Here is a 22,442-nt window from a genome sequence, read left to right as displayed (position 1 = left end):
ACTAAAATTGGCAACTGACAGAAAAATCACAAAACATTCTTTAACTCCCTGACACAGTCAAATGGATCAGTACAAGAGCAAATCAATTTGATCTAAAATAGACTCTTGAAGAGATACTAAAAATTTAAAAATAAAGCAGAATAGTTTGTTTCTCTCACCTCCTTAATTTTATTTTTTCCCCCAGTAGTCTATTCTTCTTTATTGTTAAGGAGTATTCTGTATGGATAGTACCACAATTTGTTTATTCATTCACTTGTGAAAAGATATGTGGATTGTTTCCAGTTTGAGTCTTTTATGTTTTTAATTCTATTTTACTTACTAAAATTCCTCCATGAGACATACAAAGGTTCTCCTGGTTCCTGATGAAGGTTGATATTATCCCATAATAGCTGAATATACACAAGTTTGCTATCCTGGGACAGAGATGATAGAGGAAGCTAAAAGAGTAAAGTAGAAAGTATTAGTACCCTAAGCAGAATAATTACCAGTGGATCTAGAAAAGCTTGATTATATAAAACAAATGAGTTCTTTCAAAACTCTGGACCTAAAATTCTATGCAAATTTTTAAATTTTTATTTGTATCTGATGATAAATATTCCTGTTTTTGAAGTGCAAGTTTCTCATTCCTACTTCTACAGATTGGAAAGACAAGTTGGTAACTGGCACAGTGGCCACATGAAAGATTAGTCACCATTACAACAAATTTTAAGGTAAAAGACAGTACAATCTTTTCTACTATCTTGTTGTCCAGACTGCTACTTAAAACAAATGAGTCAAAATAGAGTATGATACTTTAAGAAAAGATTCTGTCACGACCCTGGTGTATGTGGGGATGGCTCAGTATTCATGTTCAATATCTCAAACTGAAGGAACTCTAGGAAGCTCACTGCCTCCAATGGGATCAGGCACCCAGCACCAGTACAGTAGGGGCTTCAAAGTCCGATGGCCACACTGTGGTCTTGGCCCCCATCACGTATTAGGTATGCGACCTTATAGAAGTTATTTAACTACTCTAACTTTTAATTATATCATCTTAAAAACAAGGATAAGAGGAGTCCTTTAAAATATGGTGGTTGTGAGAATTTCAACTGGGAGCTATAGTTCAGAATAAAAACTACCTATTCTAGACACCCTTGCAACTAGATATAACCATATAACTAAGTTTAGGCCAAACAGATACACAGATAAATGTTAGGTACAACTCTAGGGAACTATCTAGAGAAAGAAGGCATACTCTTCATACTCTATTTTTATCCTTACTGCTGGCTGGGATGTGGCTGTGATGGTTGGAAATAGAGGAAAGCCATCCTGGACCACATACAGAACTTGGAAACAGAGGTTATGCACAGCTGAACAAAAGCTAGAAGGATCTTTCAGGTCCCTAACATTATACCATTTCAGGACCACCTGCCCAAACTCTTCTGTGAAAGAGAAGCAGCATACCTCCTATTAAGGCACTGTTGTTGTATACTGTTACTTGAAGCTAAACCTCATTCTAACCAACCCCGATGGAGTAGAAGTACTGATGTTGGTACCCTACCTGTACACCTCCATTACAATGTTCAGATGTGAGGATGAGTCCTGGCAAGTTACTAGGAAGGTCCAAACGTCGGAAATACCAAACAAGGTTCCAGAAAATGATTGGATGTTGATTGATGAAAGAGGATGTGTGAATCACTTGGTCACCTTCATTCTCTAGCAAAGATTCAAGTTCTTTACGAAGCACTAGAGGACTCAAGTAGGGCACAGAAACAGGGGGAGGGTTGGGTCTCTTTCCTAAAGGATCCTTTAAAAAATAAAAACACAGAAAGAAGTGAATATTATCTATTCTGTATGTGTATGATTATTCAGTTAGACTATACTTTATCCTTTCAAAATCAGTGAGTTCCACTGGCATACCCTAATGAAAACCTAAGAAAAGAAGGATGCTTGGGTGGCTCAGTAGTTGAGCGTCTACCTTCGGCTCAGGGCATGATCCCAGGGTTCTGGGATCGAGTCCTGCATCGGGCTCCCTGCATGGAGCCTGCTTCTCCCTCTACCTATATTTCTACTTATCTCTGTCTCTCATGAATAAATAAAAATCTTAAAAAAAAAAAAAGAAAGAAAATTTAAAAAAATGAAATACTTAATAAGTGCCCTTAAGTTAAAGGATTACAAAAGAAAACTAATAATCCATATAATAGACCCTATTTTAAACATATAAAGTTTCTCGATTTTTACAAGAAATACATTTCAGATGTTTTATAATGATTCCCCAGAAAAGCTGACTTTATCTTCTTCCTACAACTCTAAGTTAGGAACTGTGTAGTATACTGAAATTTTTTAAAGTTCTTCATCTGCTTATGAAAAATTATTACTTGTGAATTATGCACTGCTGTAAGAAATACTTACACAAGTACACAGATAGTTATAATCTTCTTACATACCACAACTTCCTGCAGACTGTTTGGGAGACTGACTGTTGAAATGCCATGAAATGGTCGCTGGGAAAAGTCAATATTTTGCAGAGGACCTCCAACACTGTGACTTCGAGTCAAAGATATGTTTCGCTTTGACAAACTATTAGGCGCAGGTGAAAATTTCATAGTTTGGACTTCTCCACTGGCTCTCTTTATTTCATCACTTAAAAAAAATGAAGAAATGCTGTATTTGTGCTATAATACAATCTAAACCTGATCCAGCTAGAATATTTTCTACAATGAGTTTTGAATCTACTGAATGTATCAGAGGAGAATCAGTACCACCTTATAAGATTTACATTTTCTTCAGGCATTTTTGTAAAAAGTAGTCAGAAGAACAGGATGGATGGATGACTCTGGTGAAGGGTGGGAAGAAGACAAAGGGTAGGTAATAGATATTCTTTTTAAAAGACTACCCATTCAGTTGTTTTACTCAAACATTATTTCATCTTTATTAAACAAAATCACCTAGAATTATGCAACTAAGTATTACAGATTCATCGATAAATATTTAACCTCTAAATATTTAATCCATCTAAGGATAGAGACCAGATCTTATGCTTTTATTCTTAGTGCTTAGCATAATGCTCAGCATCCAAATAGTCTCTCAATAAGTGTTTGATTCAATCAGCATCTAAGAAGCAGTATATTTCATAGTAAAGAGAATATGTCTCTGGAAACTGGCAATGACTACACTAAAAGGGAAAAATACTTTGTACTGTTGGGAAGCTTGTTTTGTTAAAGAACACTGTAAAACATTAAACATAGTTTCAAAAATGATTTATCATCACATTAGATACTTAAACAATATAGCATAGTAAAAAGTTGAGATTGAATTTTTAAAATGCCAGAATGAAGAGTTCTTTGTACCCTATGGTACCTTGATTCAACTGCAGAGGTTGTTTCTTCCGTTATGGTCTCGTTTTGCTTTGGGAGATCCATAAAATTGATCAAGTCAGGTTCTGCTGAACTAGACATAGGTTTGTGCTCTGAAGGTTCACTTGCCAATGGAATGCTGCCACTTTGTAAACTGTCACCAGAGGTACTTGGTTTCAGGAAAAAGCTAAATATGGAGCAATATAAAAAGAAGCCTTTAAACACCCTACAATCCTCTAAATTTCATATTTAGAATTACTTTGTGATAAAGCAGTCATGGATGAATTATACAATCCATACAAATGATGCTTCTTTTAAACACACACACACACACACACGCGCGCACACACGCACACCTGCTAGCATTCTCTTTCTCTCTTGTCGTAAACTTTTCAAATGAAAAAGGTCTCAAAGTCATTATAGTTCAATATAAGATCCTTTAAGAAAGCTGTGAAGGAAGATGGAAAGCAAAATATTTCATCAATTTTCTAAGTTAAAAAAAATAGAGCAGCAATGGCATTTTATCATGTGTTAACTTATAACTATGCATACCATCCTCCCCTACATATATATCCATTTGTCTCTAGTCATTTTCTCTCCCCTTTATTCATTATTTTGTTTTCATCTTATTTCTGTCCTTCTCTATCTGGATGGGGAGAGAGTGAGGGTTGGGCCTTGCAAGGGACATTAAGAGAACTCTCTGAGGTAACAGTAATGTTCTGTATCTTGATAAGAGTTTGATTTGCATAAATGTGTGCATTCAATTTTCAAATGGTACATTTTAAATCTATAGATTTTCTTGTATACGTCTTTATCACAAAAGAAACTGTAAACAAATATTGAACTTTATTTAATATGTATGAAGTCTTTGGGGGAGAACTACGTTAATGTCTACATCTTCTTTTAAATAAATATAAGACGGGGATCCCTGGATGGCTCAGTGGTTAGTGCCTGTCTTCCACCTAGGGCGTGGTCCTGGAGTCCTGGGAGCAAGTCCCGCATCAGGCTCCCTGCATGGAGCCTGCTTCTCTCTCTGCCTACATCTCTGCCTCTCTCTGTGTGTGTGTCTCTCATAAATAAATAAATAAAATCTTAAAAAAATAATAAATATAAGATAGACGTAGATAGAGGGATAGACAGTTGATAAAGCAAGTAAAATAAAATAGTAACTGGAGAGATGAATTATTTGGGTGTCACCGTAAGAAAAATATTTAAATTTAGCTGCAAGTTTGAAATTTTCCGTAATGACACAGTGGGGAGGAAAACCAACAATGCTCCTTTATAACCCACTTAGAAAATACAAGGTACTTAACACAATAGCTTATGAAACAATTAACTGAACAAAACAGTATAAGACTATGGTAGATAATTTAAAGCCCTATTAGGACCTAAAGGACAACCTAAAAAAATAGAGATATATATTCAGAGATATATATGCTCAGAGATAAGAAAATAAAACTGAAAAAAGTCCATCTTCCTCAGATTAATCTATACACCTAATGCTGCAATCTCAATGAAGACTCCAAGTGGATTTGGGAGTGGAGGGAGAGAGAGGAGACTAAAGGTGCTCTGAGCAAAATAAATAAATAAAGCTGTTACCTCCCATCATACACAAACACAAAGGTGTACTCTAGCTGGATTACAAATCTAAGCATCAGAAGTAAAATACAAAGCTAACAAAAGAAACGTCAGGACAAAATCTTCACGTCCTACAGATGGGAAAGAACTTTTAAAACAAGACCAAAGCACAAATCCTTAAGTGGAAAATTAATGGAAAATGATGTCAAAATGAATGACTTCAAGGAATTAATATCAGGAATATTCAAGACAGACAACAAGAAAAAGAAAGTTAATATAAAAATGGACAAGGTAAAAATATAAACAGGCAATTCATAGAAAATGCTGGAATAACTAATATTAGTGAGTTTACCTCACTAATATTCAGAGAAATTCAAACAAAATCACGATACCACTTTATATTCATTAGAATACAGAGAACAGAAAAATGATAAAACCAAATGCTGGTACAGATATACAGAAATGAGAATTCTTGGGCACTGATAGTGGGAATATTGCTATCTGGAAGCAATCTTCCATTGTTTATTGAAATCATGTATGAAAATGGCTCAAAAACCTCATTCCTAAGACTATTATTCTGAGAGAAACAATTTCATAAGTTTAGAAGGAGATATATTTTATATTGCACTGCATCATGGCAGTGATATTTATAGTAACAGAGAACGGGAAGCAACTGAAGCGTATGATGGATGAGTAAAATGACGTATTAACTTCCTATAGGAGAAAAGGAATAATAAACTGGATGCAGGCATAGCAACTCAGATTTTAAACCGAGTAATAGAAATTATCAGTATTCTACTTATGTAAGTTAAAAATGCATAATTGTGCAAACAGTGTATTTTATGAGGGTATACAGTCAGAGATATCACACACGGTAGAGTCAATGTTTTTGTTAGATAAAGGAATGAGAGTGGAAATGAGTGAGGGTTGGGGGTAGAACTAATAAAAGAAGACCCTTGCACCAAGCAATGATGATAGTGCATCAGGAATTAGAATATGACTTCACTCAGCTCCACACCTGAAGCTAAAAGGAGAAACTAAGGTAAGAAGAAACAGCCATACAATTGGGAGATTTTTTAAAAGCAGCTAAAGGTAGATAATAATATGAAATTTGCTCCATAAAACAAATAGAATATTAAGTATAATTACTGAGGTAAACAGGTACCAAGCCCTTGATGACTTAATGACTAATAAGAGATCATCTAGTCTCTCTTCTATTGCCTAGAATTTGGTCATTTCACCATATAGAGCACTACCATAAAAGGGGCAACAAGTTATAAGAGTTCAAAAAGCCATATCCCTCTCAGCTTTATTTTTTCTTCTAGAAGATAGTTACTGAGAAAGTTTAAAATAATGACAAACACTAAAGTTCTGAATTATCTATAAGGTTTAGCTCCAAGGATTAACTATACAGATAATTGTGTGTTAAATAAAATGGAAAAGCAGTCTTCTATATCGGCAGTATTTTCTACTCCAATACTGAAAGTGAAGGAGAGAAAGGAAGGGGGCAGCTGGCGTGTGCGTGACTGTTCCACTCTCCCCAGGAGTCATGCCTTCTGGAAGGGCACTCACCTTGTAAGGGGGCGTGTACAATACTAACCTTGCAGAGCCTCTCAAGTCTTTAAATTCTATATTGAGAAGAGGCAAGAAGTTGCTTTTACAGAATGGACAGGTTGTATTCAAATTTGAATCATCTGCCGTCCATCCAGCCATAATTTCTTCATCGTAAACTAAAGCTCCACAAGCTCTGCACTGTGAACAACTTGACATCAAAACCTAAGAGTAGAAGAGTGTAGACACTGAGAACTGCCATAGTGAAAAGAAACGTTAACAGGCCATCCTCTTAAGAGACAGAATTTTTATTTGTTGATCAAATTTGGAATTAACAGTTCAGTCACTTTATAGATAAAACTACCAGTTTATTGTCCTGCTTATGTAAGACATGAAGCAAATTCAACAAAATGATTTACTCTTCTGTCTACAAGGGTGTCACAGAATTCTATTAAGTGCCATTCTGAAATAAACATGTTCACAGCCACTTTATCATGTGCAGACTACAGAACCCTTACCTCCATTGCACAATTCTGATAGATGCTAGACATGCTGGTGTTTTGAGAAGAACCATGGTCTGATTTTTCAAAGTCCTGCACCTTTACACTTTTTGGAAATGGAGGTTCACCTAAAGAGAAGTAAATATCATAATACGTTATATGAAAATGTCTTTATTCTTTGGAAATGCATACTAAAGTATTTAGGGGGAGTATTAGGAAGTCTGCGATTTACTTTCAAATGGTTCAGTATAAAAATGTATGTATATATCTAAAGTTAACAGTATTTAAATCTAACTGGAGAATATATGATTGTTCATTATATGATCCTTTCAATTATTCAGGACATCAGAAATTTTTTGTAACTGAATGTTGGAAAAAAATTAATAGAACTAAAATTTTAGAAAATAACAGCACTAAAAATATCAGTGACACAGCCCAAGGATTCCCAAACTCTGGTATACATTTGATTTATCCACAGTGCCAGTTAAAAATATACATTCCTAAGGCCCCATTCAGATGCAGTTTCAAAAGTTTTAGCCTCAGGCTTGGATGTTGTATATATTTTTAAATAAATTCTCCATGTGATTCTGACACACACTGAAGTTTGGGAACTAATGATAGAATCCACAAATACAACTAAGGTGATGGTAATACTTAGAGATCATATAAAATAAGTGATAGTATGGTGTGGCTATATTAAAAATCTATCAGCTCATCTCAACAAAGGGGCTTATTGTGTATGTGGGAGGGAGAGGGAGAGGTATGGGCATATAAATTACAGAAGAGGACAATCCCTTCCATACCTGTTGAGTACTGCAGTTTTCCTACATCTCCACTGCTGCTGCTACTGCCAAGGCTTGTGTTGCTCAGGGTAAGTTCATTGGGAACCAACCCTGAGATATTCATGTTCGGTGACACATTCTCCCCCAAAATATGGTCTTCAAGGCCAGCTGGGAAGCTGTAATCTCTGTTAGTTTCCTCCTTTAATTGAAAAGAATAAAACCCTCATACATAAATAATATCTACAATAAGAATATATTCACTCTACCCTTTTCAAAATTAAACTTCTCTATAAACCTTAAATAAATTATCATCCCCATATTTTTCAAAACCATGAACTCTTCTTGATATTATTTGGAATTTCCTTTCCATACTCTAAGATATTGAAGCAAAGACCTATAATACTTTTAGATTTTGTTTCGCTCTTGATATATGTTGGGGTGTCTCTCAATAATCAATATCCTAAAAAACGAAGGAACTCTAGGAAACTCACTGCCTCCAACGGGATCAGGCACCCAGCACCAGTACAGTAAGGGCTTCAAAGTCCGATGGCCACACTGCAGTCTTGGCCCCATCACGTATTAGGTATGTGACCTTATAGAAATTATTTTACTCTAACTTTTAATTATATCATCTTAAAAATAAGGATAAGAGGAGTCCTTTAAAATAAGGTGGTTATGAGAATTTCAGCTGGAGCTATAGTTCAGAATAAAAACTACCTATTCTAGACACCCTTGCAACTAGATATAACCATATAACTAAGTTTAGGCCAAACAGATACACAGATAAATGTTAGGTGCAACTCTAGGAACTATCCCTAGAGAAAGAAAGCATACTTTTCATACTCTATTTTTATCCTTACTGCTGGCTGGGATGTGGCTGTGATGGTTAGAAATGGAGCAGCCATCCTGTTCAAGTCATTTCAAGAAAGAAATAGGAAATGCATAAAGTTTTAAAATATAAAAACCAAAGTTACCAGAAATCTCTAAATAATAACTTATATATATAAAATACTAGAAACACTCCCCTATCAGGTAGACCACACACATAAAACATTCTTACCTCATCATCCGAGTAGCTGTAGGCAGACGCTACAGCTACCCACATCTTACTGGCCACTGTTGCTGCTTGTTTCATACCAGATTTTAGGACATCCATCTTGGGTCCTGAGAGTATATTATCTAGCTTTAGCCCTGACAAAGAATTTACCACAGAACCCAATGAGCCATGTGGTGAAGAGCGCACCAGGGCTGATAAAGAAGTTGAACGTTCTTTATGACTGCGAGAAGGAGTCTGCTGCTTGAAACGCCCAGTAAAAGCTTTAGATCTGGATTCTGCAGGGGAGCTCTTTTCACTTTCAGGATATTCCTCTGCTGCTGGACCAGGCTCTAAAGGTAGGCTTGATCTTCTCTCTAAAGGGTGAGTAAATGCAATGGTAGTGCCAGACTCTCTGCTTCCCTCTCCGTGTAATTCCATACTGGAAGACTTGCTACCCAGGGGACTCTTTAGGTTCATATAGCTTTCAATTTCATCAGCCAGATTACGTGCAATTACTGGAGAGGACACCTTATCTTCAGAGTCTGGAGTTTTTTCTCCCGTACATTCAGTGGCCAAAAGAGACAAAGGATCTAGTCCAGTTTCAACATCCTCCCTCTCAACAGCTTTAACAACACCATATAAACTACTTCTCTTATTTATTACATCTTTGGATCCTACTTTCAAGTCTCTGGGCTGATTACTATTACTATCATTTTGCAGACTGTCACATGCATCCTTTTTCATAGTAGTTTTAGCTACACTGTCATCAACCACAGGTTCTAGGGTCTCTTGACTCTCCTCAAGCATCTCTAATACCGAAGATCTGTGCTCAGAATCCCAAGTGCTTTCAGACATACGAGTCCTAGTGTCAACTAGATGACAACTAACACTGTCAAAGCTATGGGTGCTTGCAACCTGGAGTGGGGAAGTCTTAGGACAGGTCAATGCTGCTGTAAGAATCTTGGCATCTGCTCCCATCATAATAGCCACTTCACTTGAATTCAAATCCAAGCTGCTCTTCTTAAGCAACATTCCTGCTCGACTTTCAGAACTGAAACTACAACTCCGCTCTGGAAAATGCTTTTGTCTTTTATCTCCTCTATCACCATTCTTCTTGAGATTAGTAACTTCACCAAAGACTGCATCTTCAGCTGGATCCTGAGTAGAAAATGGCACATTTGCTGTATTACCTAAAAGGGAAAGTACAATATTAGAAATGAAACTCTACTTTCTGAAATAACTTTTAGAAAAATGTTTTTCTGAGTTTTGAAAAGTAATACATACTCAGCGTAAAAGATTCAGAGTTTAGAAGGTACAAAGAAAGTATACAGAAAAAAGAACCAAAAAACCTCCATTCAGTCCTGCCTCCCAGAGATAACATTGTAATTAATAACCTGTCTTTCACCTTCTGTGCATACACATTTAAAAAAATCATGCAGTATATGCTCTATGCCTGTATTCTTCACCAAAATCTATCACATTTATCAAATATCAAATACATCTTACAGCTAAGAAGTTCTACATTCAATTTAAGAAATATATTTTGTGTTAAATAGCAGATCTAAAAAGACAGAATCTCTTCCCTTTTAGATTTCATATAATTTAACAATATATTTGGCAGAAATCTACTCCACACAAAATAAATTTATAACCATGTAGGAATTCTATATTTTCTAAAATAAAAGCCTTACTGTTCCAAGTAAAATAAAGGAAACTAGAAGGGAGTGCTTAGACCTGGTAAATTCCAAGAAGGCTGATGAAATCTGAATAGGTAAAAACTTTTCAGATATATTCATTCCTTCAACAAACACTTAGATGTCTACTAGCATTTACTATATAAGGTGCTAGGAATATAATGGCAAATAAAACAAACATGATCCCAGACCTCTCACAGAGTTTAGTCTTGTTTGATCAAGTGGAACAAAATTATTCCAGTGGCTGTAGGAACTTCCCCCACTTTTGGGGGAAGCAAGTAGTCGTCTTCTTTTTTTTTTTAAGGGTTTTTATTTGTTTAGTTTTTATTTAAATTCCAGTTAGTTATTATATAGTGTAGTATTCGTTTCAGGAGTAGAATTTAGTGATTCATCACTTACATACAACACTCAGTGTTCATCACAACAAGCAAGTAGTTTTTTTTTTTTTTTAAGATTTTATTTATTTATGAGAGACACAGAGAAAGACACACACACACACACACAGAGGCAGAGACACAGGCAGAGGGAGAAGCAGGCTCAATGCAGGGAGCCCGATGTGGGACTTGATCCCGGGTCTCCAGGATCGGGTCCTGGGCCGAAGGCAGCGCCAAATCACTGAGCACCGGGCTGTCTTTTATTCCTTGCTCCCATGCAATTTTTTCCACTCCAAGACCAAAAGCTGTTTCCTATTTGAATCATTATCAGAACTTAAGTCTACTCATTCATACATATTTAGGATTCTCATTTATTTTTTAAAAGGTATAATGACTGAGAAGATTTGAGAGAAAAGTTATCTTTTAATAAAGTCTTCTTTTTATCTACCAATTAAACAGAACAATAAGCACTTAGAGATATTTCACAGCTTTTAGGAGAATTAAATTAGCCTATTTTACAACTCTGAAATTTGTGCCTGCTTTGAAAATTTTTACCAGTATTTGAGAAACAGATCTTAGCAAATTTACTGGTTCTCATGGTATTTCCAGGAATTTAGTGGCACATTTTTTTCAATTAAAAAAAAAAATTTGACCCTCTGATATACTGGCCAAAGCTCCACTACTACCTCTTCCTTTATTGGAATCAGTCTTCCCACATCAAGATATAACATGGAAATAGGATGAGTTAAAGAAGGAAGAAAACATGCTAGTCCCCAGATCTTATCCATGTCAATATTTTTTAAATTTTATTTAAATTCAATTTGACACCATATAGTATAACACCCAGTGCTCATCTCGTTATCTCGCCCTCCTTAATGCCCGTCACTTCTATGCCAATTTTATGAGTAGATTATAAACCTTTGATAAAATTCTGCCCTCCTCCTTTTTCATTTTTAAACCTGCTAGCAACAGATTGGGCAAACAGAACACAGAACATATTATTTTTTCAAAAACCTTTAGCTTCACCTCTTGAATACTACCTGCCCCCCAAAACAAGCAAGCTAAACTTGCTGTCAGTAAACTTTAAAAGGAAAAACTTTTGGAATAAAGAGTATTCCTACATGGATTTAAGAAGGTAAACAAATTGATTTTTTTTTAATATTTTATTTATTTATTCATGAGAGATACAGACAAAGGCAGAGACACAGGTAGAGGAAGGAGTAGGCTCCTGATGCAGGACCCCATCCCAGGGCCCCAGGCTTCATCACCTGAGCCAAAGGCAGATGCTCAACCACTGAGCCACCCAGTTGCCCCGCAAATTAATTTCTATAAGTCACACAATAGATATCGTTAAGACAGTTGACTTTTGAGAAGTGAATTATAGCTGCTACTAAAAAAGGGAAAAAGACACAGGCCAATCTCTTTGTTCTTTGAAATCATACACTTAGATGCAAGCCTTCAGGGCACTTGGAAGGCCTAAAACATAATTAAAAGTAGTAAACTCAAATTCAAGGGAGTCACACACAGAAGAGTTATTCATTACAAATACTGAATCATAAATAAGTGGCTCAAGGTGCCTATAAAAACTGGCCAAACTAAAGACACACTGGTATTTTCTGTAATACAACACAATGACAGGAATCTTTTTCTCCCACTGCCTTTCCATAGCCACACAAAAGCCCCCCTGGAATTCAATGACATCACTACCTCTCTGTTCTTAATGAGTATAGTAGGAGGCCCCCTCTCACTATCTACCATGAGAAAGAGGTACCAAGCTGAGAAGAGGCATACAATAAGAAAGTATTCCCAGTAACAATGAAATACTAAACACCCCTCCTTTTAAACACTAAACATTTTAAACAACTTTAAGTTTGAATCCTATACACAGGTAGGATTCAAACACTTCTGGCTCTTTAGCATGTTCATTACAATTAAGTCATCAATTTAATGTCCTTAAAAACTATTTTAAATATTTAGCAATCAGTACATAAAGACTCACCAGTGCTGCTCCTCCTGCCACTGAGATCAAATATACCAGATGGAACTTTTACAATGCTGCTGCCCCACGCAGGAGGCTCGGTAGGACTCTGTGGCTCTGCACTGGGTTGTGAATGTTTTGCCACCATAGCAGAGATATCACACACCTCTGGGGAACAAAATATTTGGATGTTATTCCTACTTTCACTAAAATTCAACAGAAACCATATATTGATTTTTGTATATTTTGCTTTTCTATATTTTTCTCCAAGTGGGAGTGAATATGTGACTATTTTATACAAGTTTATTGGGTCTGATTTACTTTATGCCATCAATGTTGCCATGAAATAAATGCTTTATTTTAGCAACAATAATCCTAACTTGAGCATTCCTGTGAATAAATTAAAGATTTTGGCCTCCATTTACACTCCCATCACTTTGTAAAGTAGGGGAGAGGCTTGCTTCTGCATAACTCTAGAGCCTAAATTAAGTGACATCATAAAGAAAAGTATACTTCTGTATAAGAGGGTAGGAAGAACATCTTATTACCATAAAGCCAGAAAATTCCTCCACATTTCCATAAAATGATTACTGTAAGTCATATCTACTTCAATGAGAACCATTTAAAAAAACAAAAGACAAAAAACAGGAAACCACAGACACTATTTCTAACCTACCAATGAAAAATACCTTAGAAGGCAGCCCCAGTGGCGCAGCGGTTTGGCGCCACCTGCAGCCTCAGGTGTGATCCTGGAGGCCCGGGATCGAGTCCCTGCATGGAGCCTGCTTCTCCCTCTGCCTGTATCTCTGCCTCTCTCTCTGTGTCTATGAATAAATAAATAAAATCTTAAAAAAAAAAAAAAAGAAAAAGAAAAGAAAAATACCTTAGATATTTGAAGGACTTTTAGTGAAACCGTATTTTAAAATAAAACAAACATTAGAACACAGGTTTGATGACTCAAAGTTTAGTCCTGGTTCTATCACAAAATAGCTATTTATATACCTTTGGCAAATGAATACCTCAATGGATTGTAGTTTCCTACAGAATTGAAGGCTGACCTATAGTCTCTAAAGATCTCTTAAATTCTAAAATTGAGAAACTACTCGTTCTCTCCATTTATAACACAACATAATATCTTATAAGCCCAAAACTTTATTTCTTTCTAGAAATTATCATCAAAATTATAGATTAGTACACGGGCTCCTAGCTGGCTCAGCTGGAAGAGCACACAACTCTTTATCTCGGGGCCATGAGTTCAAGCCCCATGTTGGGTGGAGAGATTATTAAAAATAAACAAACCTAAAAAAATGAATATGGTATTTTTCTTTTTCTTTTTTTTTTTTTTCTTAAGATTTTATTTATTTATTCATGAGACACAGAAAGAGAGAGGCAGACACACAGGCAGAGGGAGAAGCAGGCTCCACGCAGGGAGCCCAACATGGGACTCGATCCTGGGTCTCCAGGATCACACTCCAGGCCAAAGGCAGGCGCTAAACCGCTGAACCACCCAGGCTGCCCGAATATGGTATTTTTCTAAGTAAAGCTAGTAAATACCAGTACTTAACCTTCTGTTTGCACTTTTGTTTTAGTTATCACTTCTCTTGCTGCTCGTTCTTCAGGCACATGAATTTCTGCATCATCCTTTAGAAGTTCATCCTTAGACCCATAGCCTTGGTCAGACTGACCACCTGTTGAAAAAGAATGCAGGCTTATAGGCGAATGCTTTTACTCATTGTCAAGGTATAAAATGTCAAAAGAAAATTCCATTGATTCATACAATTAAGTTTACAGAAAAGGAAGACAAGAAAGCTCACAAAGCACACAGAACATTGTAAACAAATGATAAGAAGCAAAGAAAAGGAACAAAAGCAACATCAAAGACTAAAAAATTTGGAAGCACTGAACCTTAGTTTCCTCATCCATAAATTAATAGATTTGGACAAGATGTTCTGAAAAGTTTCTTTTGGAGTATGTCTTTAGAATGCTACCTTTTGTGTAAGAAAAAAGAGGTAATAAACATATATGTTAACTTTTGCAAAAAGAAATGGAGAAATAATACACCAGAAAGCAATAAAACTGGTTAACTACAAGGTGTGGGGGGAATTAGGATGGAAGAGATAAAGGGAGAGGAAACTTCTCTAAATATGGTTTATTGTATTACTTTATTTTTGGAAATGCATCATTTTCTACATATTCAAAAAAATTAAATCAACAAAACTGGGAGGAGGGTAGTAACTAAAATTGAATGTAAGCAGGAACAAATGAGACCAACTGTATTTCACATGAATAACTATATTGAAAGGATGGGAAATGGGGTGTGGGGGAGAGGACTAATACAAGAAACTTTTCAACACATTATTTTGAGTCTATATCCTAAGCCTGGGGGAGAAGGGGGTAAGAGACAAACCCTGAACTCCTTAGAAAGTTTGTTTCTTCCAGAATAATAAATGTAGCAATTCTGAAATTATTTTATGTATACTGCAAGACTGAGCAAACAAGTAAAAATAATGATGGTTATTGGGAGCCAAAATTCTCACTGTGGAAGAAGAGAGATTTTTTAAAAATGAAATGAGGGAAGGCAAAGAAAAATCTGTGGGGTTGATTTGAAACTGGAAGTATTCCAAGGGGCACCCGGGTGGCTCAGTTGGTTAAGTGTCTGACTCTTGGGTTTCACTAAGGTCATGACCTCAGGTCATGAGACTGAGCCCTGTGTCGGGCTCCGCACTCAGCGGGGAGTCTGAGATTCTGTCTCCCTCTTCCTCTGCCTTTCCCCTCTCCTCTCAAATAAATAAATTTTAAAAATAAAAAAAAAATGGAGGTATTTCTAAAACTATATACATTTTTTTCATATATATATATTCCAGCTCTGCTGAAAAAGTCTAGAAGCAGTAAGTAGGCACACTAGATCGTGGCATCTAAAATCTATTGCCCTCCCCCCCAAAAATAAGTAAATAAATAAAAATAAAAATAAAATAAAATAAAATAAAATAAAAAACTAAAATAAAATAAAATAAATAAAATAAAATAAAATAAAATAAAATAAAATAAAATAAAATAAAATAAAATCTATTGCCCATTGAAAGGAACCTGGGATCCTGAAGAAATGGCTGATTCCAGATCTCAGGCAGGAAAGCTAGAAGAATGAACCAGGAACATTTCATTGTACAACGATGTACAACATTTCAATGTACATTTATGACATCTTATAAATGTAGGCAGAGAAGAGAGTTGGCAAAATCACTACTTTTAAAAACTTATTGGGGGTGGGGGCAGAAGGAGAGGGAGAATCTCAGACTCCATGCTAAGTGCAGAGCCCAATGCAGGACTTGATCTCACAACCCTGAGATCACAATGTGAGCAGAAGAAATCAGATGCTTAACCAACTGAGCTACCCAGGTACCCCCAAATCACTACTTTATAGTAAGGACCAATTAAGGCAGAATCATCAATGGATGCTAAATTTAAGAGAGAAAGTATGATAAGAAAGAGGGTATTACTGTATAGTCTCAGATCTCCTCACAGATAGCTTATCACCTGCAGGGATGATAATAACTAGGAGAAAACAAATACTAAGACCAGGTGATCAAAATTAGTATCAACAATGAGAGGCAGACAGATAATGCATGCCTCTGGGATGTGACAATCTGAGAAAGACACAATGTCACTTTTGTAGTAGAGCCATGGATGTACAGCCCAATCTAATCACACAGAAACATCAGACAGACTCAAACTAAGGAGGATTCCACAAAATAACTAGACTGAATTCTTCAAAAAGGTCGAGGTCATGAAAGACAAAGAAAGAGTAAGGAACTAGGCTAAAGGAGACTGCAGAGAGGGAGCCAGAGTGCCACAAAGGACATTACAGCAATTGACAAAACTGGAATGCAGACTATAGACTAAAGTAGTGTACAGATATTTTCCTGAATTTAGTTAACTGTACTATGGTTTATCAGAGAAAAATACCACTAAAGTATTAAAAGATAAAAGGTCAAGATGTATGCAACCTGTCACATGATTCAGAAAAAGAATGTGTATATGTGTATACAGAAAGAAAAAGATAAAGCAAATGTGAACTAAAAGTGAGTGAATCTAGGGAGAAGTTATTCAAGTGCTCTCTGTACTATACTTGCAACATTTTCATAAGTTTGAAATAATTTCAGGATAAAATTTTAAATAGGTCTATTTGACCTACAAGTTCTATCATTTCAAACTGAAACGAAGACTGAAGACTAACTGAAACTAAGTTCCTAGAGAATCCTTATAGGGGATGTCAGTGAAACATGAAACAAGCACACACAGTTGTCCCTTGAACACACTGGCCCTCCCACCCCCCACAATTGAAAATCCAGGCATAACTTTTCACTCCCCAAAACTCACTACTAAAGCCTACTGTTGACTGGCAGTTTTACCAATAACAGTCTATTAACACATATTTTCTGTTATATATATATATTATATACTATATTCTTACAGTAAAGGAAGCAGAGAAAAGAAAATGTCATTAAAAAACCAAGTATTGTAATAGAGTTGTATGATGACAGATGGTAGTTACACTTGTGGTGAGCACAGCGTAAGGTAAAGAGAAGTTGAATCACTACGTTGTATACCTGAAACTAATGTAACAACTCATGTAAACCATACTGAAATTTAAACTTTTTTAAAAGGAGAAAAAAAATCCTAAGAGAAAATACATTTACAGTACTGTATTTATTAAAAAAAAAAAAAAAAAAACTGGCATGGAAGTGGACCCGTGCAGTTCAAACCCATGTTGTTCAAGAGTAAACTGTAGTGCCTTCTACTTTCTACTGCTTGTTACACTGCCACTCAAACTGTAGGTCTGCAATATATTTTTAAAAAAAAAAGAACAAAACTTCTTTACGTACCCCTGGTTAGAATGATTAACTTCTCAGTTTTTTATTGGCCCCACAGAAAGTCTGATAAGGCGTTACGGCACCATGAAATGGACACCAGACTGGGGTCTAAGCAGACAGATTAAACCAAGATATGCGCCCTCACCCTCTGCCAAGCTAAGTGACTCCATATCAGGTACCAAGTGCAAGATTCTACAAGAGAATCTTTCATGAAAGAGGAACTTAAGCACCTAGGTTGGAGTCTCCAAAAGTATCAAATGATGTCACCAGAAACTCTACAAGGACCCATAATCACTGTAAATTCAGCAACAAGGCCTCAGACATTTGAAATGGAACTGAAATGATATGTATGGAAAAAGGATCTGAAGTTTCTTCCCCAACTATTGGAATCTTTATACCAATCACCCAGAATAAAAGGAGATTGTTTTTTCATTAAAGGAGATATGTTTAGAAGAGTAAGGATAGTATTTATTATTATTTTTTAAATTATAATTATTCTGGTGAAATGGTTTCATATCACAATATTTTTTTCCATAAATGAAACCCATTTCTTCTTAGAAGTTTCAGGAAAAAATACAGGAAGAAATAAAATAAGGTGACTTTAAAATTAAAGTCACATAATTCCTACTGTTGAAAGAAGGTTAAGTTACAAATAGGATTGTAACCTATAGTTCTATGTTGACTTTCAATGATTTAATGATGCTGCAAACAAACGCCAAAGGAACAATTATAGCAAGGCACAGTGTATTTTCAAATAAGATAACAAATATGATTTGCAAAATGATCGTAAAATGTTAGCTGGATATTTTCAGTGGTACATATATGATTACACTTATCTGAAGGAGAAAAAGCCAAGAAAACTAAAAGTGATTTCCACCTACAACAATAAACACAACAAAAGGTCTCTCCCCCACCCTTGCCATGTCAGCAAAATTTAACCTAATAAATGGGAAATTACCTGAAGTGGTTAACATTCAAGGGTAGAATTAATGCACACGTGTATCCATAGCTTCACGTCATACAAGTCTGTCTGCACCCCACACCATGACAGCCAAGGACAAATGCAGCACCAAGAAACAGCACAGAGCAAAAAGCAGAGCAACAAAGAGCAGAAAAAAGGAAACTTCAGTCATTGAGACAAGTTCATCAGATGAAGCACAGGAATTAAAGACTTAGGATTTTTTTTTAAAGAAAAGCTTGAGATATTAACAATAACAACAACAAAAAAGAAAACAACACAAGAAGAAGGATGTGCAACACACATATATTTGTTCAATGTGCTACCTGAATTACGCCTTTTTCTAATTTCAGAGGACAGAATGTATGCCCGTAGTTTTGTACGTAAATGTAGCTTCAGAAATTTCTCAGACTTAAAAAGTGTCATTTAAAATAATTACTCTGCAAAGAGAATACTCTATCTCATGGTGTGTGACTTATTTTTTCCCTCTATAATATTCATAACCTCAAATTCTTAATATTTTCCATTTAATGGAAAAAAGATCTGCAAGTTGTATTACTAATATTCAAGTTCCTCAGTTTCTAATCCCCCCAGTTATACTGTATACTTTCACAAATTAATGATGAATAAAAACAAAGGAGCACCATGCTAGAGCCTTCTGCACAGCACTCCAAAGTTAATTTTGCAGTGATCTGCAATCAGAGGTGTAATTTCGTATTTATATATAGTATTTTTAAAGCATTCATTGCACAAACTCAAAGGAGGGTAAAAGCTTTTTAAAAAGGGAAAGACTTAACAAGAGAGTAAGTGAAGGGTTAGTAAAATCCAGATTTTAGTACCTGTGCTAAAGTGATTATCAGTGGAATCAAGTCTGATTAAATCTCTGACGAAGACTGTGTGCTCCCCATTGTTAGCATCATTAGAACTATCCACGCTACCGTGGCTCACCGTGTCCCCATCACTTCCACCTGTGGCACTCTGAGGAGCTAAAGATAAGGACAACAGCAGTTCAATAACTCATGCACTGATAATCTCTGAAACTAAACATGAAGGCCCCACAATTCATTTACAGTTGCAGAACACCTTCTAAATTTGTACGGGGGGAAATAATTTCGTACTAATGTAATCTCTGTTTTCACTTGTATATGAAAATATCAACAAGAATTTCATTTATGTTTTCTACTTCATACAATTAAATACTCCTATGCCTACATAAAGCTTATGTTTCAGCAAGAGAGTATCTTTCCAACCACATGTATTACCTGATATTGAGGAGACCTGTGACTTTTGCACGGTCTTTTTAAGCGGCTGCCTAAATTGTGCCAAGCCACGTACCACATTCCGTACCTTCGTCCATAAGAAGATACCACTGCGGGTACTGCTAGGCCACGGGCTCTCCAAAACTACCTAAAGGTAAAACTACAGTTAAAAATAATGCTCATTAGGAATACTTGATCTTTTAAAGAACTACATACATGATATATACATAAATAACTATAGCTCAAAATTTTAAAAGAAGTTTCATGATTAATAAAAGGTACAAAATGTATCAATCTTAATAAGCAGCATGTTGTCCAATGTCAATCCCACTTACCTTATTATAATAACCATAAGTAATAGCATTTGGCTTTATCTTAGCAGTTTTCATTTCAAATAAGACTCTCACTGCTAAAACAGGATGACCCCATAGTCCACAGAGCTGCATGACTACACGATAGCACACCTAACAAAAAATAACATCAAAGCATTAGCAGTTAGCATATTAGTCTACCTATGACTTATAGAAATCTTTTGATTACTCAGTTCTTCTCAAAGTCATCCAGCACTAATTGTCTTTTGTTCTTAATCTCAGTAAATTTTTAAAACCTACTCATTAATGAAAATACCAGCATTATTAACTATTTCACATAAGACCTATGTGCATGTGTGCCACTTATTTCCGCAACTAAGTTTACACAAAGAGAATGACTATTATTCTCCATAATTTGAGAAGGAATTCATTTTTTAAATTTAAAATGATTAAAATAACTCTCTCCCAAATCAAACTCTATATTCTGTGCTAAAGGAATTAAACAACATCTCCAGGATGCCTACCTAACAAAAAAGATTCTGTAAACTCATGCCTTAGAAAAGTATAAGAAGAAACTTTAGGGGTGCCTGAGTGGCTCACAGTTGGTTAAACATCTGTCTTCGGCTCAGGTCATGATCTCAGGGTCCTGGGATCGAGCCCCAAGTTGGGCTCCCTGCTCTAGCGGGGGGATCCTGCTTCTCCCTCTCCTTCTGCCTCTTCCTCTGCTTGTGCTCACTCTCTCAAATAATCTTTTTTTTTTTTTTTTTAAAGAAACTTTAAAACACAACAACATTTTTAGCAAAGGCTTTCCTGGGAATGTGTTTACTGAGGAGGGCTAGATCTGATCACAAGAAGACAAGTGAGGTTAGAAGATTACAGCAGAAACCACGGAGAGTGAACCGGTATCTCAAGTGCTCCTGGCAAAGAGGTGAGCCAGGTGACAGGAACAGCAACGGTGCAGCCACAGACTGTCTCTCAGCTTAGTCTGAGAAGAAGGAAGTACACACAGAGAAGACATTCTTGTCGGGACTTGTAAAATGTGTTCTGTTTACAGCAGAGTTGGTTAACAAAAAGGTACCATAAAGCCCAGTTGGTCTCTCAACTAAAGGGCATAGTAAAAAGATTTCAGAAGGGATATTTTAGTCAAGAGAACAGGAGAAATGAAAAAAGACATGAAAAGGCCGATGGTCATAAAGATGAATACTTGGGAGCCAGAGACGGAGAATATAATTTAGAGACAGAAGGCAGTCAGAACCTGAGAGCAACTCTATAAATAACAAGTTAAAGAAGTGTTACGAAATTCCATGAATCAGGAACAACTGAAGGAACTAGGTAAGATGTGTAAAGGGAGGGCAAGAATGTGGCCCACGAGGGTTCTTCAAGTATCTGAAGAGTTGTCATACTGAAAGAGGGAAGAAACAGTTTGTACAATTCCAGAAAAGCCACATGGAGGTGAAAGTGAGCTCAACAACAAAAAAAAAAACATACACTTCCTAATCACAGACCCAATCAAGCAGAGCAAGATCTCATTTGCTATACTTTCTACAGAGGATCAGTGTTAGGTTCAAGTTGTATTGAAGAATCTTAAAATCCTATCAACTTTTAAGACCCTGTGAGCCATAAAGGAGGAACTCACTTTCTATGTCTAATTTGGATTCATCTGAATTTTCTAAAACCATTCTAAGCTATGAACTTATTCTGACGTCTACAAAGTATTCCCCAACCTTCCAGTTTTACCTGTATAAGGGCCAGACACCAAACTAAAGAAATAGTAATAATGCCAGATATAATTTTTCAATTGCAGTATTTTGTTGCCTGCAACATATTTTTTGGATATCTGTGGTAGATAAAAGATGGCCCCCTCACTCTTTGCTCATCCTTCCACTGAGAGGTCCGTGTCCCTCTCCTTGAACTGCTGGAGAAGGGAGAAGGATCGCCGAGACTGTACGACCAATAGAATTTGATGAGACACTGTACTAGTCTCCTGGCTTAAGCCTTCAGAAACTACTAAATTTCCACTTCCTCTCGCTTGAAATAAATGCTCCTTAAGCTCTAAGCTACCATGGGAAAAGCCCAAGTACCACAGAGAGAGGTCCTGAGCCTACGTGGAGGGAGAGGGACCCACCTGAGCCCCCCATTACAATCACCCTTGCCAAGGTACCTGGCTGGCTTTGAGTTAAGCAATTTGGGGCCCACCAGACCAGATCAGCTAGCA

The 22,442-nt window shown here is 36.3% G+C and overlaps 1 protein-coding gene across 5 annotated transcripts in view; it reads right to left on the bottom strand.

The window, feature by feature from the left end:
* Positions 1 to 22,442, bottom strand: part of DENND4C (DENN domain containing 4C) — a 126,917-nt gene that overhangs the window by 17,515 nt on the left and 86,960 nt on the right. For 3 of the 5 annotated variants that reach the window (XM_049116164.1, XM_049116163.1, XM_025433157.3), the window contains exons 18-30: positions 20,252 to 20,380; positions 19,920 to 20,064; positions 19,497 to 19,643; positions 14,394 to 14,516; positions 12,850 to 12,996; positions 8,807 to 9,972; positions 7,768 to 7,945; positions 6,983 to 7,092; positions 6,514 to 6,689; positions 3,340 to 3,522; positions 2,427 to 2,622; positions 1,541 to 1,786; positions 320 to 437 (exon numbers count right to left, since the gene is read on the bottom strand). In XM_049116164.1, coding sequence (XP_048972121.1) covers positions 320 to 437; positions 1,541 to 1,786; positions 2,427 to 2,622; positions 3,340 to 3,522; positions 6,514 to 6,689; positions 6,983 to 7,092; positions 7,768 to 7,945; positions 8,807 to 9,972; positions 12,850 to 12,996; positions 14,394 to 14,516; positions 19,497 to 19,643; positions 19,920 to 20,064; positions 20,252 to 20,380 — 3,064 coding nt within the window. The remainder of the gene's footprint in view (positions 1 to 319; positions 438 to 1,540; positions 1,787 to 2,426; positions 2,623 to 3,339; positions 3,523 to 6,513; positions 6,690 to 6,982; positions 7,093 to 7,767; positions 7,946 to 8,806; positions 9,973 to 12,849; positions 12,997 to 14,393; positions 14,517 to 19,496; positions 19,644 to 19,919; positions 20,065 to 20,251; positions 20,381 to 22,442) is intronic. The other 2 variants (XM_049116165.1, XM_025433158.3) reach the window with 1 other exon arrangement.

The sequence above is a fragment of the Canis lupus genome, chromosome 11 (assembly GCF_003254725.2).
Source record: "Canis lupus dingo isolate Sandy chromosome 11, ASM325472v2, whole genome shotgun sequence".
In the NCBI taxonomy this organism is placed as follows: domain Eukaryota; kingdom Metazoa; phylum Chordata; class Mammalia; order Carnivora; family Canidae; genus Canis; species Canis lupus.
This window is presented reverse-complemented; position numbering and strand designations above follow the sequence as displayed.